General features: G+C 37.8%; 1 protein-coding gene across 15 annotated transcripts in view; it reads left to right on the forward strand.

The window, feature by feature from the left end:
• Nucleotides 1–18,753, forward strand: part of Pphln1 (periphilin 1) — a 148,045-nt gene that overhangs the window by 54,257 nt on the left and 75,035 nt on the right. For 8 of the 15 annotated variants that reach the window (XM_063254572.1, XM_063254569.1, XM_063254568.1 and 5 more), the window contains 3 exons: nt 92–361; nt 2,978–3,039; nt 16,115–16,326. In XM_063254572.1, the coding sequence (XP_063110642.1) occupies nt 92–361; nt 2,978–3,039; nt 16,115–16,326 (544 nt within the window). The remainder of the gene's footprint in view (nt 1–91; nt 362–2,977; nt 3,040–16,114; nt 16,327–18,753) is intronic. The other 7 variants (XM_063254574.1, XM_063254571.1, XM_063254579.1 and 4 more) reach the window with 1 other exon arrangement.

Genomic DNA, 18,753 nt, shown 5'->3' on the forward strand with positions numbered 1-18,753 from the left:
ATAAGTTCTCCTGTACTTATAAAAAATTTTTCCAAAATTAAACAGAGAAATTAGTGATTTTTTTTATATATTTCTTTTTTGTCTGTTTTAGGATGGCTACCATAGAGTAGTTAATATTGTGCCAAAGAAATCACCACTGCTAGAAAAGAAACCACCACTGCTAGAAAAGAAACCACCACTGCTAGAAAAGAAACCACCACTGCTAGAAAAGAAACCACCACTGCTAGAAAAGAAACCACCACTGCTAGACAGACCTGGTGAAGGAAGCTACAGTAGATATTACAGTCATGTTGGTTATCGAGACTATGACGAGGGCCGCAGTTTTTCTCATGATCGAAGAAGTGGTCCATCTCACAGAGGAGTATGTAAAATTTCCCCATGTACTAACCGTTATTTCTTATAAGTTTAAAACTCATGTAATTAAAATGTATGTGACAGCCATACAAGCACTTGAATAAATAATTCCTTCTGACGCTCTGTTGAATGGCCTTTTGGAGCTGTGAAATGCAAATTTGTAGTCATGAATGTTGGGGCATTGGACAATTGGTAAGCACCGTGGACAGCTCAGATTGCAAGTAATTCCAGCTTGCTTGCCTTTGTTCAGTGCTGGCTTTGCATATGGTAGGCAAGTGTTCTACCACTAAACTATATCTCAGCCTACGTTGAGTTTTTTAATCCTTTAAATTAGCAGAGATTTGCAGAGCTGTATAATTTCTTGCCTTGATACTTAGAGAATGATGAACCATTTCATACTGAATGTACCCACTTATAAATTATTATACATTCATCTTGATAAAATGCTATTGGTAAAATGCTTTAAGGTTGTTAATAGTCTCATTTTTTGTTTTGATTGTTAAAGTCTATTTGCTAGTTTGTAGTGAAATGTACTCACCCCCCGTGTGGTGTTGCAGCCTGTGGTCCCAGCACTCAGGAGGCAGGTCCCAGCACCCATTCGGCTTTGAGCTTGAGCTCAACCTGTGCTACAAATTGCATTTTAGGCTAACTTGAAGTAACTGCTGAGGCACAAGGATGGCTTGTGAGTTTGAGGTCAGCCTGTGCTACAAAGTGCTTTCCAGGCTACCCTAAACTCCAAAAGATAAAAAACAAACTCAAAACATTGCTCATGTCATAATCACTTTAAAAATATTAATTACTATTATTACTATTATAATTTATCTCTTGATAATCTAGAAGTTGGTTAAGGAGCACTGATTTGTTATTGACTTGTTTAAAGGTATTTTTTGACACAGTTTGTGTTTTAGCTTACATTTTTACAATATTCATTTGGTATAGATTTTCTTTTCCTTTTTCCCCTTTTGTACTATGTATAACATAGTAATTAACCATTCACTGCTTTGACCTCACACTGGCTATTGGGTTAGTGTGCACTTGGAGAAATGGAGGTTAGTAGTTTCCAAGGCTGGGTACTTAAGGGACTTCCATTCTTTTGCTGTTACATAATAGTAACAATCTGAAGTGCCTATGAGACTCTTCATTATTTTCTTATGTTTGTTCCTAAAGTATGGAGTGTTACATGTTCCGTTTCATAGAGTTTTTTTTTTTGTTGTTGTTGTTGTTCATCTCTTAAATGCTGTGGTATTCCTTTGTGAAGAGGGGTCAGGTGCTGAAAAATAAATGCTGTGCATTGTTTCTAGGCTGGAAGTTCTAGATTCTGCCATCAAAATCATTCTCCAGGTAGAAACAGGTAGCAGGGAGAAACAGTTTGATTGTAGCATAAACATTTGCTACCTTTTGTGAAAAGGAGTACCTTTCATGGAAACCTTTTTTGGCCTTTATTACTGACAAGGAGTTATGTATCCTTTTGTTCTTTGGACAGTTTTTGAAACCTTATAAGCGTCCCCCACCACACCAAACCAAACCAAAAACTTGTACCTTAAGTACTTACAGAAGAGCATAGTTGTTTCCTTTTGATCTTTCAAATTTTGTTTGCCTGGGCTGGGGCTATAACTGAACTGCTTGCCTAGCATGTGCAAAGGCTTTGATTTCAGTGCCCAGCACCATGAAACAAAGGAAAACAAAATAGTTATATTTGTCTTCATGCTTTGTGTAACATTTTTCTTTAAATTTTCTTCAAACAAAACCAAGCACACGTGTGTTCCTTAGGATTCTCACAGTAATTCTTATTTGAAGTTCACTTTCATAAAACAAACTACTCACTTTATCTGGCATTTTATTATAGCAGTTGAATTGTTTCCTTTTGTTTATATTTAATGTTGAAAAGGAAAATGATATATAAATTTTACTTAGCAGTAGAAATGTGTTGATAAACAGGAACATGAAGAGCATTTCTTTTTGTATTGATTTTTCTGATTGTTATTTTCTGCATATAATTTTAAAGTAATTGAGTATGGATTACTATTCTGTTCTTTTATGAATCTTTGAGAATATATTTTAAGAGGTCAAAATGTGTTTGGTCCATGTAGAATTTATTGCTTCATAGAAGCCTGAACGTAGTTTATCACTGATAGTGTTTTATTGCTTTTTGCTATGGTTTTAAGTCAGAGAAGCTGTGAAAAGAAAACTTGAGGGGCTGGGGATTTAGCTCAGCGGCATAAGCGCCTGCCTTGCAAGCGCGTGGTCATGAGTTCGATCCCTGGTACCGGTTTAAAAAAAAAGAAAAGAAAACTTGAGCTAGAAAAGTGAAAAAGAAAAAAGTATCAAGTTTCTTTTTGAGCTTGAACTTGGAAAATGATGGGTGGAGAAGTGATAACTACTTTAAGCCTTTGTTCTCCAGCAGCCATTAACTTTTGTGATACTGTTATTTTGTGATATTGATACTTTGGCAGTACATCTGTACTGCATGAACTGAACATAAACAGATGCTTTTATATGAGGTGAATGATGTCATAGGTTCTCAGTTAACTGTCTACTTCTGGTTATTGAAATGGTTGACGTGTTGTCTTATCCCACTTGTCTGAAAATTGTTAACCGTGTTAATAACTTTGTTATGTTACAGGATGAATCTGGCTATCGATGGTCAAGAGACGATCATTCTGCAAGCCGCCAGAGTGATTACAGGTAAGAAGATAAGAGAGTAACTGAAATATTTTACTATGTTTGATGTGTGCTGGCCTCAGGCATATAGCTGAAAATATTTAAATTTTGAAAGCAGAATAAGCAGTATATTCTTTTTGTGGCTAAAATAGAATTGATAATTAATATCTACTTATATTGACATTTTGTAATTGATAATATAAATAAATACTTTAACTTGAATTACTGATATATCCTTGCAAGTGTTTTGTGAAGTTTGAGATATGTTTGCTGAATTAGAAGTAAAGCATTTCTTTTACTGGTAGAGTTTCAGTTACTTTTCTCTTGTTGTTGGTACAAAATACCTGACCCTCACAGGTAAAGATGGAAAGGTTTATTTAGCTCTCAGTTTGTGTCTGAACTCTGCCAGCTCCAACCAAGGGCAGCAGTTCATGGTGGCAGAAGGCAGGCAGACAAGAGCATGTCTCTACTCTGCTTCACATTGTCAGCAGGCAGCCCACCCTCGGGTAGGTGTAGCACTCAGGTCATCTCCCTGCACTCCTCTTGCATAGGATGAGGATGTTTACAGAGTGAGGGCCATAGTCCCCTTCCTCCTACCCAGCTGCTGAGTCCTTGAGTTAAACTTCTGAACTTCTCAAGATGAAACAATGTACCCACCATTACATATAAGCTTGTGAAACTCTAAGATATTCTCAGTTGTGTTATTCCAGTTAGTAAAATAGTCTTGGGAAAAAACATTTTGAAAGGGCCTCAATCTTTGTTAGTTTGGGTTACTTATAGTGGGTACCTGGTAAAAAAATTTTGGAGATAGTCTGTGGACAAAGCTGAGCACCATAGCACAAGGAGGCTACTGATTGCAGGTTTGAGGCCAGCCTGCACAATTTAGTGAGATGTTGTCTTTAAAAAAGGCCCAGATGTGTAGGTCAGGTGTAGAGTGTAATCTTTTATTCTGTTTTGAAAAAAAAATTAGGGACAGATTACCAACTTTTTGTTCGTTTAATTTGGGCACTGTGTGTGTACCCACTCCCATCCTGAGCTACATGTCTCAGGCATTTGTTTTCTTATTTTCTTTTTTAAAAAAATTGTTTTAAGAATAGGAAGAATTAATTGAGAGAAAAAACTTCTCTAAGGGAGACACAAGAGGACGCAGAAAGTTGGATGCCCAAGACCCCACTTTTCAAGGTGCTTTTCTTATTTTATATATTTTTGTGTGTGTGTGCTGTAGACTTTTGAGTTTATTGTTGGAAGCACACAATAGGACCATTTGTTTGTCTTTAAAATTGTTGTAATCCTGTATGTACTTTGCATTTTTATTGAGTTACTTTTGTTTTTATTTTCTTCAGGGGGCAACAGTGGTACATACATTGTGCATTTTTGTCCCCAAATCATTCACCCAGAGCACAAGACATCTGCATTCAATTGGCTGAACAATAGGAGTACAAATCTTTCTCTTCAGTGAGCTCAGAGAAATCAGTAGTGTAACTATCTTAACTGTTTTTTATATACATGTATATACACATGTATTTTCTTTTTCTTTCTTTTTTTTTGGTCTTTTTTGAGACCAGGGTCTCACTGTGCCATTCAGGCTGGCTTGGGCTCGCTTTGTAGCCCAGGCTGGTCTTGAACTTGTAAAGATCCTCCTAGATCCTCCTGCCTCAGCCTCCCAAGTGCTGGGATTACAGGTGTGTGCCACCACGCCTGGCCACATTTTTCTTTCACGTCTCACACTAAGGAATCAATATGATTTTTACATGTATGTCTCACTTATCTCACTAATGTTTATGTTCTCAAAATGCATCCATTTAACTATAAGTCTTCAGTTTATCCTTTATGGCTGAATACTGCTCCATTATATAAAATTACTACATCTTTTTTATTCATTCCTCAGTCGATGGCCGTTTAGGTTGTTTCCAAGATCTGGCTATTACAAATTGTGTTGTTATCAACATAGGAGAACATATATCAGTGTGGTATGATGTTTTTAATTCTTTTGAGATCACATCCAGAAGGGGGATAGCTAGGTTGAATGAGACTTCTAGTCCTAGTTTTTTGAGAAATCTCCACACTGATTTCCACAGTGGTTGTACCAGTTTGTATTCCCACCCACAGTGGAGGGAGGTTTCCTTTTTCCACATAGCCCCTCCAGCATTTGTTACTGTTGGATTTCTTGATAGTAGTTACTCTTGCTGGGGAGAGTAGTCACTCTTGCAGTGTTGTTTTAATTTGCATGTCTTGAATGACCAGTGTGTTGAACATTTTTTTTTTTACATATTTATTTGCTGTTTGTATTTCTTTGTCTGCGAAGTGTGTGTTCATCCACATTTTTTGATTGGGTCTTTAAATCTGGGAAGACTGATTTTTTTTTTTTTTTTTGAGTTCTTTATATGTTCTTGATAGTAATCCTTGAAGAAAAGCTTGCAAACATTTTCTGTCATGTTATGGGTTGCCTCTTCACTCTGTTGGTAGTTTCTCTTGCTGTGGAAAAGCTTTTCTGTAAGGTAAGATCCCAGTTATTGATTCTTTGTGATAGTTCCTGTGTAATCTGGATTTTGTTCATAAAGTCTTTGCCTATACCAGTGTCTTTAAGAGTTTTACTTACTCTATCTTCTAGCACATTTAATGTTTCTACTTTACTATTAAGGTCTTCGATCCATTCTGATTTTAACTTAGTACCTGGTGACAGATATAGGTCCAGTTTTAATCTTTGGCATGTGTAGAGCCAGTTTTTTCAGCACCATTTATTAAAGAGGCAGTCTTCCAGTGAACGTTTTTGTCACCTTTGTCAAAGATAAAGTGGCTTCGTGTGTCTGCAGTTGTTTCTGCATTTTCTAATCTATATTCCATTGATCTGTGGGTCTGGGTTTTTTTGCCAGTACCACGCTGTTTTTGTCACAGTAGTATATTTGTAGTGTAATTTCAAGTCAGAAATTGTGATGTCCCCTGTCTTGTCTTTGCTGCCCAGGATGGCCCTGGTATTCTAGGTTTCTTCTGGTTCTAGATGAATTTTAGACTTCTTTGCTGTAATTCTATGAGATATGCTATTGGAATTTTGATTCGGATTGCATTGAATCTGCATAACAATTTGTAAGTATGGCCATTTTCACTATATTGGTTCTTCCTAATCAAGAACACAGGTTATCTCTTCTATTTTCTAATATTCTCTTCAAACTGTACTGTAGTTTTCAATGTAGAGGTCTTTTACATCTTTTGTTCAGTTGATTCATGGGTGTTCAGTGTTTTTTGGATGTTATTGTAAAAATAGTGCTTCCCTAATTTTTGTCTCATAGAGTTTGTTATTCATGTATAGGATGGCTATTGATTTTTGAGTGTTGACTTTGTAACCAGCTATGTCACTGAATTTGCTTATTACATCTAGTAGTCTTTTGATGGAGTTTTTGGGATCTTCTAAGTAGAGTATCATGTTATCTGCAAATAATGATAATTTAACTTCTCTCTTTCCTATCTTTATTCTTTTTATTTCTTTGTCTTGTCTAACTGTTCCTGTTAAAGTTTCTAGGACTATGTTGAATAAGATTGTAGACCGTGGACATCCTTGTCTTGTTCCTAATATAGAGTGAAGCTTCAATTTTTGTCCATTTCGTTTGACATTGACTGTCCATTTCATTTGACATTGACTGTCCATTTGTCATAGATGACCTTTATCAGATTGAAATAGAGTCCATCTATTCCAGTTTTCTGTATAGTTTTTATCATGAATGGCTGCTGAACTTTGTCAGAAGCTTTTTTGCATGTATTGAGATGATCATACGATTTTTGTCCTTGGCTCTGATAATATGGCATATTACATTTTTGAATTTACGTATATTGAACCATCCATGCATCATTGGGATGAATCACATTTGATCATGGTGTACAGTCTTGACAATTTGCTGTTGAAACCTCTCTTGTGGTGCCTCTTGAGGTTCTTAAGTTAAGGACCAAGAGAGGAAGAGAAAACAAAGGAACAAAAAATAGCTAAGGTCGGGTGGGACTCTTACTGACCTGATGGGAGAGAAGGAACTGCTCAACCACTGTAGCACATTTATGTATCCTTTACAGAATCCCAAGAAGAATGTCAATTTCAATCTGCTGCTTGGCAACTTGTTTACCTGGCTGGGTTAGGCTCCTTGTCTTCTTGGAGCTGGAACACCTTATTTAGTTGGTTTTTTTTACGCTCTTTGGTTTTTTTAGGGCTGGCCTTGGCCATATGTGATCTACCTCCGGTTTCAGCAGCTCTCTACAATTTGCTGCAGTCTGTTTGCCAGTGTCTTATTGAGGATTTTTGCATTAGTGCTCATTAGGGAAATTGGCCTGTAATTTTTTTTCTTAGTTGGTCCTTCTTTGGTTTTGGTATCAGGCTAATGCCTCCTTTCAGGAATGAATTTGGAAGTATTGCTTTCTTTTCAGTTTCATTGAAGAGTTTGAGAAATTGTGGCATTATGTCTTGTCTAAATTTCTTTCTTTTTGGTGTCGAGGATCAAGCTCATGACCATGTGCTTGCAAGGCAGGCACTTACACTGCTGAGCTAAACCCCTGGCCACTTGTCTAAATTTCTTGTAGAATTCAGCAGTAAATCCACTGAGGCCTGGGCTTTTCTTTGTTGGTGGTTTTTAATTACATCCTGATTTCAATTATTGATACAAGGTTATTTAGTATTTTTATGTCTTCTTGATTCAGCTTTGGTAATCATATGTATCTAGGAATCTGTCCATTTGTTCTATATTTTCCGTCATACTAGAATACAAATTTTCACTTGAGAGGCTGAGGCAGGAGCATCATTGCAAGCTCGAGATCAGCCTAGACTACAAAGTGAGTTCAAGTCCAACCTAAACTATACGATGAGACCCTGCCAGAAGAAGACGAAAAAGAAAAGAGTACATGTTTCTTTTCTTTTTTTACCTACTCTCTAAGTAGCTAGAGATGATTTTCTGAATTTCTAAAGGGTCTGTTGTGATTGTATCCTTTTCATCCTTCATTATGTGCATTTGTGTCTTTTGTTTCTTTTTTTCTTTATCTTTTTCTTTTCTTTTTTGTCTTTTTGAGACAAGGTTTTGCTATGCAGGTCAGGCTGGCCTTGGGCTCACTTTGTATCTCAGCCTTATCTCGAACTTGCAGCAGTCTTCCTGCCTCAGCCTTCTGAGTGTTGGGATTATAGCCATGGACCTCCTCTTTTAATGATAAGTGCTAGGCTAAATCGAGGCGCAGTTGATACCACTGAGCTAAGTGAAGTTGAAGCAAATAGCGATTACTTTATTGCAGACCGGATGAGGTTGGGCCAAGAATAAAAAGACTGTTGGCCCCTAGCGAGAGGCAAGGACATATTTTTATAGGAGAATTTAAGTAGAGGAGGGAGAGACCTGTTGTTAGAGGACTTTGTGGCGTGAAAAGTAAAATTTTAGGGGCTTTCCAGGGGGTTGATGTGGGTCAGAGTGAGTTCAGGGTTTGATGGGTGCAGGATGTTACCAGTGGTTAGAACACAAGCACCAAGTTCTGATTGTTGGTGGGTTCTTATTCTAGGTATCCAGGGAGCTGGTAGATTCCTTCAAGTCAAGTGTGAAGCCAGGAGATGGTTTTTTTTTTTTTTTTTTTTTTTTTTTTTTTTTGGTCTTTTTTCCGGTACCGAGGATCGAACTCATGACCGCCTGCTTGCAAGGCAGGTGCTTATGCCACTGAGCTAAATCCCCAGCCCCTTAGGAGATGGTTTTCTAATCTGTCTGGGTGGGGGACTCAGCCTGGGGTCCTAACAATAAGGTTGGCTAAAGGTTTGTCAGTTTTATTTAATCTTTCAAAGAACCAACTGTTCGATTCATTGATTCTTTGAATTGTCTTTTTAGTCTCTAGTGTGTTAATTTCTGCTCTGATATTTATAATTTCCACCTTGTACAACTTTTTGGCTTTGTGTATTCTTGTTTTTCTAGAAGTTTGAGGTTCAACATTAAGTTTTTTATATGTGCTTGCTCTGTCTTTGTGATGAGAATTTAATGCTATAAATTTCCCTCTTAAAACTGCTTTCATTGTGTGCCATGAGTTCCAGGATGCTGTATTGTCCTTATCATTCAACTATAACAGCTGTCTAATTTCTTTTTTAATTTCATCTATGACTCATTGGTTGTTCAGTAGGGTGCTGTTTATTTTCCATGTGTTTATGAAGTTCTTATGAAGTTCTTGGGGTTTCCTTTGGCACAGATTTCCAATTTCATTGTATTGTGATCTGATAGTATGCATGGGACAATTTGAATTCCTTTGCACTTACTTAGGCATATTCTATGAGCCATATATGGACTGTTTTGGAAAAGGTCCCATGTATAGCTGAGAAGAATATGTATTCTGATGTTGTGATGTGATACTGTGATCGTGTCTCTAGATAAGTCCATTTGTTCAAAAGTTTGATTTAGTTCCAATATTTCACTTTTGATTTTTTTTTTTATCTAGTTGATCAATCTTTTTGTGACAGTGGGGTATTGAGGCCTCCCAATACAATTATATTATGGTTCATTTGATTTTTCATTCCATTAGTAATTGTTTTGTATAGGTGGGTGCACTGGTATTTGTTGCATATATATTTATGATTATTGTCTTCCTTTTAGATTGTTCCCTTTACAAGGGTGTAGTGACTATCTTTATCTCTTTTCATCAGTCTTGGCTTGAAATTCACTGTCTACAAATAGAATAGGTACCCCTGCTTTTTTCTGGGTTCCTGCCACATGAAATATTGTTTTGCATCCTTTGACTTTCAGGCTGTGAAATTTTTTTATATTAAATGTGTTTCTTGTATGCAGCATGTTACTGGATCTTGCTTCTTGATCCCTTCTGCTAGTCTGTGTCTCTTGATTTGTGAATAAAGACCATTAACATTGATGGTTATAGCTGAAATGTATTGACTTATCCTTGTCATGTTATTTTCCTGTTGTTTTCTCTCTCCCTTTTTATTTTCCTTTCCCTCTAATTGTTTGCTTTCTGTGGTGGGTTCCTTCTGTTGGTGTTCATGGGGCTGTAGACCTTATTATGTCTTCCTCAAATGTCCTTCAGAGCATTTTGGAGTGGTGGTTTGGTATAGTCATAAATTTCTTTAGGCCATTCTGGATTGGAGAAACTTCAACTGTAAAACCTCCAGCAGAAGTAAGATGTATGTGTGCCAGATGAGGTGGCACATGGCTACAATCCTAGCACATAGGAGGTCAAGACAGAAGGATCATGTTCACAGACAGTCTGGGCTACATAGTAAGACCCCTATCTCCAAAAACCAAAATAATTATAAAAAAGGGCATGTTTATGGTTTATGGTTGGCACACTGCAGGGTGGATGGGGTGAGCTGAGATGCAGGCAGTAAGCAGAGCATACTGTTGACCTACTAATTCAGTTGAAGTGGGTGGTGAAGGATGATTTATGCTAATAGTCATCAGTAAGGGCTCTGTATCACTGTCTGACTGGCAGGAAAGATACAGCAATGGGTTGGGTTGGTTTCTGGACTTATGGACTATGTAGTGTTGAAGTTTGAAATGCAGTGTTATTATACCATGTCATTATGGTCAGTGACCTCAGCCCTTCTTACTCTAGGGAGCAGCCTTACTCATGTTATGTAAAGAGACTACTCTTTATAGTTTCATTAATTTTTTTTTTAATTTTAAAGGTAATAAAGCCAAACAAAATAGAAAGCATGGAGTCAATCAAAACAAAGCAGTGAACGTGATAGAGAACTTCAGAACAAGATAATAGGAAATCAACAATGGCTAACCCAATGTCTCTTCTTATTTTTATTTATTTATTTATTTATTTTTGTCTTTTTCAGACAGGGTCTCGCTGTGCAGTTCAGGCTGGCCTTGAGCTCACTTTGTAGCCTAGGCTGGTCTCGCACTTGCAACGATCCTCCCACCTCACCCTCCCAAGTACTGGGATCCAGGCATGAGCCACCACGCCTGGCTCTCTTCTTATTTTTAAAGTGGGTGTTTATATCATCAGACATAATCAAAACAAAAGAAGTCAGCAGACTTCTGGAAACCAAATCATTTTCATTTTTTTGTTGCACTGGGTTTTATTCTCTTTTGTTTATGTTAAATCTGATAGCATGAGCAGCTGTTTAAAAGATAACAAGACATAGTATAGTAGCCATTTTGGATTTATTATTGATTTGAGGTTTTTTTGTTTATTTTGTTTTGGTTTCTTTCTTTTCTTTTCTTTTTGATACTGGGGATTGAACTCACAACTTTGGGCTTGCCTGGCAGGCACTTACACCACTGAACTTAATCCCCAGCTACTATTGGCTTGTTTTGAAGTTCTTTATTGCATTCATTATTTTTGTTTGTAGTCTGTTCTGTTCAGTTTTTACTATGTCCAAAGGTATTTTCAGCTACTTTGAAGACAAAAGGTTTTACGGTAAATTGTTGATTTTGTAAGGTTTTGAAGTCCTGTATCACTCTTACTGGTTTGTTTTCATTGTTTTTATTCTATTTTTTCCCCCTCTCGGTTTTATCCTCTTTAACAAAAAACAAAATAAAAGCAAGCAATGCTGGGCTTCAAAACAAGATAATGGAAAATTAGTAATGGCTAATAATGTATCTGGTTATCTTTGAAATAACTGCCCATACCATCAGGTGTAATAAAATCAAAACAGAGCAGAACAAAACAACAGTACAAACGGTAATAGGGTTTTAAAACAAGATAGTAGGAAATTAACAGTGGCTACCACCTTCCCTTTAGGTATTTCTTCTCCTGTCTCTTTCACAACATTAATTATACATTTTAGATCCCACTAAATCCTTCAATTTTTTATACTAGGGAGGCAACACAATGTTCACCCATGTGACTGAACCATATCATCCAAGAGCATGATCTCAGGTTGCTTCCATTTACCTACAGCCTTGTGCTTATTCTTGTTTTTAGCTGAGTAATTTCCATTATATAAAAATGCCGTATCTTTCTTATCCATTCTGTGATTGATGGGCAAAATACCCGTGGTTTTTTTCTGGTTCTCTGTCACATGGACCATTGTTTCCTCTCTTTTGACTTACTAGTCTACAAATTTCCTTTTGAATTAAATGTTTCTTGCATACTGCATATTACTTGATGTTGTTTTTCTTTTCTTTTTTTTTTGTTGTCTTTTTGAGACAGGGTCTCTCTATGCAGTACAGGCTGGCCTTGAACTCACTTTGTCGCCTAGGCTGGTCTTGAACTCACAATGATCCTCCTGCCTAAACCTCCCTAATGCTGGGGTTATAGGTATGAGCCACCATGCCCAGTGGATTTTGTTTCTTGATCTACTGTCCTTGTGGTGTTGTTTTTTTTTAATTGGTGAATTGAGGCCATCTACATTAACGGTTGCAGCCAGCATGCATTGGTTTGTCTCTGCCATGCTTTTTTCCCCTACCATTGCCTGCTTTCCTCTTACCTTCACCTGTCTGCCCCACTCAGTAATTACCCTCTGCTGTTTTCCCTTGAATCATGGTCATTTTTATCTCTTTGTGGAATGTCCTTACGTATTCTTTGTATGGTTGGTTTGGTGGTCCTGAATTCCTTCATTTGTTCCTTGTTATAGAAGTGTCTTGTTTCTCCATTAATTTTGGAAGATAGTTTTGCAGGGTTTATCAATCTGGATTGGAAGTCGTTTTCTTTCAGAGCTTGAAATGCTTCACTTCAAGCTCTTCTTAAAATATCTCTGTCACACCATTGACACAAGTACTTCTTTTAGAAGGTACTGACCTAAATCTTTACTTCCCCTAAAGACCCAGATAAGGTCTCACATGCCCCTCACATGTGCCATTTAGAGCCAGGGCTTCTTCCACCGAGCCAGGGTTATTCTCCACAATGTCTGTTGTGTGGGGGCAGCACTATGCATAGCCAATACCTGAAGAAGTGAGTTAGCTAATATTACCACTTTATTAAAAATTGCACTTAGGATATTTGCCTAGTGCAGTGTTTGTTTTACAAATACGAATATGTCTCCTGGTGGGTCTGATGGTCTCTGAGACTGAAATAAGGCACTTAACCCACTCTTTTAAAAATGTGTCCTCAGATTTGTTGACCCCCATTGCTGAAAAGTAAGAGAGACATGAAGTTTGTTTATACAGGTAAAGATATTGGACTTGGTCAAGAACCCAGTGTGGGTGCTCCAAGAAATGAGGCACGATACAGTTAGGAACTGAGGATCTTTCCTATGTTTCTGGAGGTAGAAATCTGTGGTATTTAATGACCAGTACTCTTGGTCTCAGTCTTAGTCTTAGAGGTTGGGAGAGAATGGCTGGCTCTTAGTGAGGTTATTCCTCTTGGAAATAGGAAAAGATACCTTCTTATAAAATGAGTGGGCAGGACCATTGTATCTGAAAATGAGCTGCTCAGTTTGCTGTTTTGGGAAAAAAGAAAAAAAAAACCTAGATTTTTGTTCTAAAGCTGCAGTTGTTTAAAATACGATTAAATAATTTTTTGATTTGCTCATCTCTTTTCTACCCAACTTCCTTGCTACCTCTGGTGAGCAGTAGCAGAGACTGACAGGAAGAGCAGGACAGACAATCCCTTTCTCACCAGCCACCCCAGGCCACACTGGGCATTGCAAATTGTGCTGTGACTTTACTGCCATCTGGCGTTGGTGGTAGGAAACTGTATTCTTCCTTTTGCCTTGTTTTCAGTGGGAGGCAGTCTTGCCTCTGCAGGTGGGCCTTCCCCCATGAGCCAGGTAAATGTTCAGTAAGGCCCAATCTGATTTCAATGTAGGAAACCTCAGTATTCCTTCTTGGAGTACTCTTTCCATGGCTTCCCAGAAAACATACTCTCAAATTTTGTTTTCTTCCCTTTTTTGTGGTTCCACAAACGTTGTCTTGGAGTTGTGAATCACATGAGGTTAGGAGAGTTTTAATTGGAAATAACAATAAAAATAGCTCTTGAACTTCAGGAGGGGTCCTGAGTGTGTGGCCGTGTGGCTCCTTGATCCAGAGCTAATTATAGATAGGTAAGTGGGCTACATAGCTGTACCTGGCCACTTCAGACATAACCCGTATGTTTGTGAATATGGATCTTTTGCTTTTACTTTCAGGTTTCAAATCAGTTTTTATCATTTCACTAATGTGCCTCGTTCGAGTTCTGGGGAGTTGCTTGGCATTCCTTATCTTTCACACTTTGTAGTCAAATGTCCACCACTTCGCATGGAGTCTGAAAGGTATTTTCCTGTACCTGTAAAATTTGTAACTCCATGTAAGGTGTCACTTATTTTCTCTTGTCTAAGTAGACTCTTAGTCTCTAGATCTTTGTTTTCTTGGTTCTTTGAGACAAAGTCGCACTATATAGCCCTGGCTGGCCGTAAACGCAGGGCAGTCCTCCTTTCTCAGCCTCCAAGTTCTAGGATGACGGCTGTATACATGACGCCTGGTTTCACCATAACTCTTGACTGTATACATATATATTGTGTGTATTTGTTTACTATCACCTTTTCATCACTGACTAACCTTTGATATTGGTATGACTATAATTGTGACTAGTTTTCACTCTTAGAATTTTTAATACTTTATTTTGTTATTAGTGTTCTGTAGGAGTTCATTTAGCATAAGTGAATTTTAGTTCCTTTTTAATTTTTCTCAGGGATGCTTGTGTCTAGCGGTAGTATAATTTAGGTGTGATCTATCTCAGATTCAATTGAATTTTAGGACAACAGCCTACATATATGGTGGGAACTATTAATACAGTGAAATTCTTTCCTGAGATTTAAAATTCCACATCATGTGTTTAAGGCTCTAGGTTCGAACCCCCAACACAACAAAAAGAAAAAAATTCCATGGCTTTGTTTTATTTTGTCTTATATCTGAAATTTAGTGTTACATTTGTTTTCATATGAAATGTGTTTGTTAAACATCATTGAATTTCCATTTGCTTGAGTGTCCTTTTACTAGAGGTTCATAGGTGATGATTGTACTATGTTTGTTAGCTTTTCTCATTGCTGAAAAATTACCTAGCACTTGCCCCTTAATGGGGAAGTGGTTTAGTTTGGCTCCTGAGTTCAGAGGTTTCAGTCTGTGACTGGCTGGTGCCCAGGCAGAAACATCGCTGTGGAAGGTTATGGTGGAGCGCATCCTTCACGTGACGGGATGGGGAGTACAGGGGATGGAGCTGGTGAGGTCCCTCAGCACAGCCCCTGCTAAGCTCGTGAAGACTTGATCACCCTGCCATCCACCCAAATGTCCAAGGGACCCTTAGCCCAGCCAGATTATTTAGGACTGGGTAACAATCCCAGTACTTTAGGGCTCAAACTCAGGACACAAATCTAACAGGTCTATATTAAGATTTCTCAACTTGGTATTTAAAGCTCTGGACAAAATCCTTTTCTGGGGTGTGTGTGTGTGTGTGTGTGTGTGTGTGTATGTGTGTGCACATGTGCGTGTTTTCGTGCACGCATGTGTAGAAATTTCAGGGCATTTGGAGTTTTATTAGCACCCTTGGCCTCTCTCTCCCAGTGCTACCCTCTCCCCATGACAAACCTTGATTCTCTAGACACTGTCAGTTGGTACCCTGGGCAGGGTGTGGGGCACAAACCAGGAGCACAGACAAGATGTACAACCCCATGGGATACTTAGGACCAGATATTTTTCAGATTTTAGTTATTTAGATTTTAGAATATTTGCAGAAACTTTACAGGTTGAGCATCTCTCATCTCACATGTTCCAAAATTTAAGTTTTTGAGTATGATGTTACCATGCAAAAATTTTGAAATTTTGGAGCTTCTTAGATTAGGAACCCTTAATCTCTACTTTCCTGAGAAGGGAATAATAGATCTTAAAGTGTTTCTTTTGGGGTATCTTGTGCATTATTAATTTTTGAGAACACAGAGTATTATATTGTTATGGTTTATCAGAAATGAAAAGAGATATAGAAAATAGGTGCTTCTGCTTTTCACATTTTAGAATTTGTGCTTGTGTGAAATAAAGTACCTCTATACTTACTCATTGAAAAAACAATGCATTCCAAATCATATTTCACCAGTATACTTTCATTTTGTTTACTCATTTCAGCAGTTGGAGAGCCAGGATTACAACATAAAGAGTAACTAGTAATTAGACCTTTTGTCATTTGTGTTTGTATACGTGGAATATAATCAATTTATTTTATTCTTAATTCAAAGGGACATGAGAGATGGCTTTAGACGAAGAAGTTTCTACTCTTCCCATTATACAAGAGACCGGTCTCCTCATACAAGGGAGCTTCCTTTTTTCCGAGAATCACCTGTAGGCCGAAAGGACTCTCCACACAGCAGATCTGGCTCCAGTGTCAGTAGCAGAAGCTATTCTCCAGACCGAAGCAAGGCGTACTCTTTCCACCAGTCTCAGCATAGAAGTATGTATTTGAAGACTTTTTTTTTTTCTTTCACAGCCTCCAATGATGGGAATGTACTGAGTCAGACTGCCTTATAGATATTGTGGATGGTTTTCTGTGTAATTTTGTAGTTTGAAAATTTCAATTCACAGTACAGATAACTTATTGAAGTTGGAGTCTGCATGATACTTCATCTTCAGATTTGTCAGTCTGTAGGACACCTTTGTGATTGTGTCTGAAAGTTGTACACTCCCATGTTTTCTGGTAAGTCTTGTGCCAGGCCAGCCTCTTCAGCCTTCTTTCCCTAGATAATAACCTTTATGTATCAGATAATTGGATTTACATGAAAAGACCAGTGATCTCTCCTATATATGTATGCTATAGCTTTATAGAATTGGGATCTGCAGCGCATTTAAATTCATTCTTTTCCAACTTGGAACTTGTGCCGGAGTAGATGAGGTGAGGAACATCTGCACATACTCTGGATTCAGTGTTGTCATAGCTATGATTGTGGCTGAGTCTCTTAGTGTATTGGATTAAAAACAAAGCACTCGGCTGGTCCGAAGGTAGTGAGTTATCTTGATTGTTCACAGTCAGTACAGATTGAACTCCTTGTTCTACTCTTTCCCCCTTCTCACTACTGCACTTGACTAGTCTTTAAAAAAAAAAAAAAAAAAATAAATAAAAAAAACCCAGAGCACTCATACAGAGCATTCTCTAGACCTTACTACCTGCCGTGGACTCATTCATAAAACACTTCCTTATTCCTTGTATGTGCAAGGCACTACATTAGATTCAAGAATATCCCTATCTTTAAGGCAGTTGGATGTGTGTGTCTTTATTTTCCACTTTATTGGTGTGTTCATATATATATAAAATGGGACTTCAGTAGGCTTGAAAAGAGTTCACATGCCTCGAAGGTGCTGTCGAGGGGAGAGCCTGACTTATTCTGGAGACAGGAGAATATGTCATGCAAAACTGAACCTTAGTTTAGATTTCTACAAGTACAGAAGTGCTTTCTAAGCAGAAAGAATTCTAAGCCCAGGTGCAAGAAGAACAGTCTAGGATTCCCCCCCCCCCTTCCCTATACACTTCCTTACCATTACTGTACAAGAGTTTTAACCAACAGCCTTTTCTTTTGTGTGATGAGAGGGATGGAGTCCACTGTCGTCATCACATTGACTTCCTGTGTGGCTGTTGCTGACTCTTGTGTTCAGAAAATATTTGACAAGATATAAATGAGTTTATGAGTGATTGTGCTAGAGGGAAGGCTGTCACTTGAAAGATTAAAAAAAAAAAAGGCTTCATACATATTCCTGGGTGCTTCAAAAGTGCCTCAGACCCTTCTGGGTAACCGAAATTGAACTGTGCAGTGTAGTGCTAACAAGCACTTTCTTCTTTCCTTTTATTCCATGTGTTCCCCACCACCCCAAAAAAAGCCTTCAAGAAGATAAACTAAATTCTAATGATTGTTCTCATGTATGAACATGCCCAAATCTAGCCAGACGCCTTTTAAGAATTTTTGTTCCAAATGTGTATGGTTTATGTCCAAATCCATTAATAATGAGAGATAAGTATCCTTAGAAACTGATAATGAAGCTTTTTTCACAAATACAAAGACTGTTTTAATGTGGAAAGTTGATGTTTTTCTTATAGCTTATTGTGAAGGTATGAAAAGTGGTTATTGGTGAGTTGACCTTTTACTTCATTTGTCCTCTAGAGATTTCTGGGGGATCATCTTTCCTTTATTTATCTGCATAGCCAAAGGTATAAAATCTTGAGATGAAATATGAGCCTTGGTGTCATGCTTTCCTTAGCATTACTAGTTCACCATTCCCATTCTTTGAGGTTTGATGCCGCTACTGTGTAGTGTGATAGATGGTATAGCAAAGCAAGTTGGGGTAAACTGAATGAAACAGCCAATGACTGTGCTATTGCTTGCGGTTTATTTTCTTTAGTCTTTTAACTTTGAAAGTCAAGTTCTTAGGTGTGGTGGCACATGCATGTAATCCCAGCACTCGGGAGGCTGAGGCAGGAGCATCCATGTGAGTTCAAGGCCATTTTGGGCCACAAAGTGAGTTCAAGGCCAGCCTGAACTACATAATAAAATGCTGTCTTAAAAATAAAAAAAAGAAGCAGCAGCAGAAGAAGAAAGTTAAGTTTTTTAGTCAAGATTTTAAAAATATGTTCTGATAAAACTCTTACAAGTTGTTTGCATTGATTTCTTAACTACTTAGGCTGTACTAAGGAAATGTTCTCTATATTCCATTCATGTTTTCAGAATACTTCATATATTTGTGCGGCCAGTTTTGCTTTAAATCTGAATGTCACAGATACTGATGGGGTCTTGCTTTGAAGAAGGACTGAGAAATTGCTCTCCAGTTATCAGTAGCTTATACTGGATTAATTAGCAACATGTTACATTTTCATTTTCTGACATAGTTGCAA

Source organism: Cavia porcellus, unplaced genomic scaffold (assembly GCF_034190915.1).
Source record: "Cavia porcellus strain 051 isolate PalLab524CR breed Dunkin Hartley unplaced genomic scaffold, mCavPor4.1 scaffold_8, whole genome shotgun sequence".
Taxonomy (NCBI): Eukaryota; Metazoa; Chordata; class Mammalia; order Rodentia; family Caviidae; genus Cavia; species Cavia porcellus.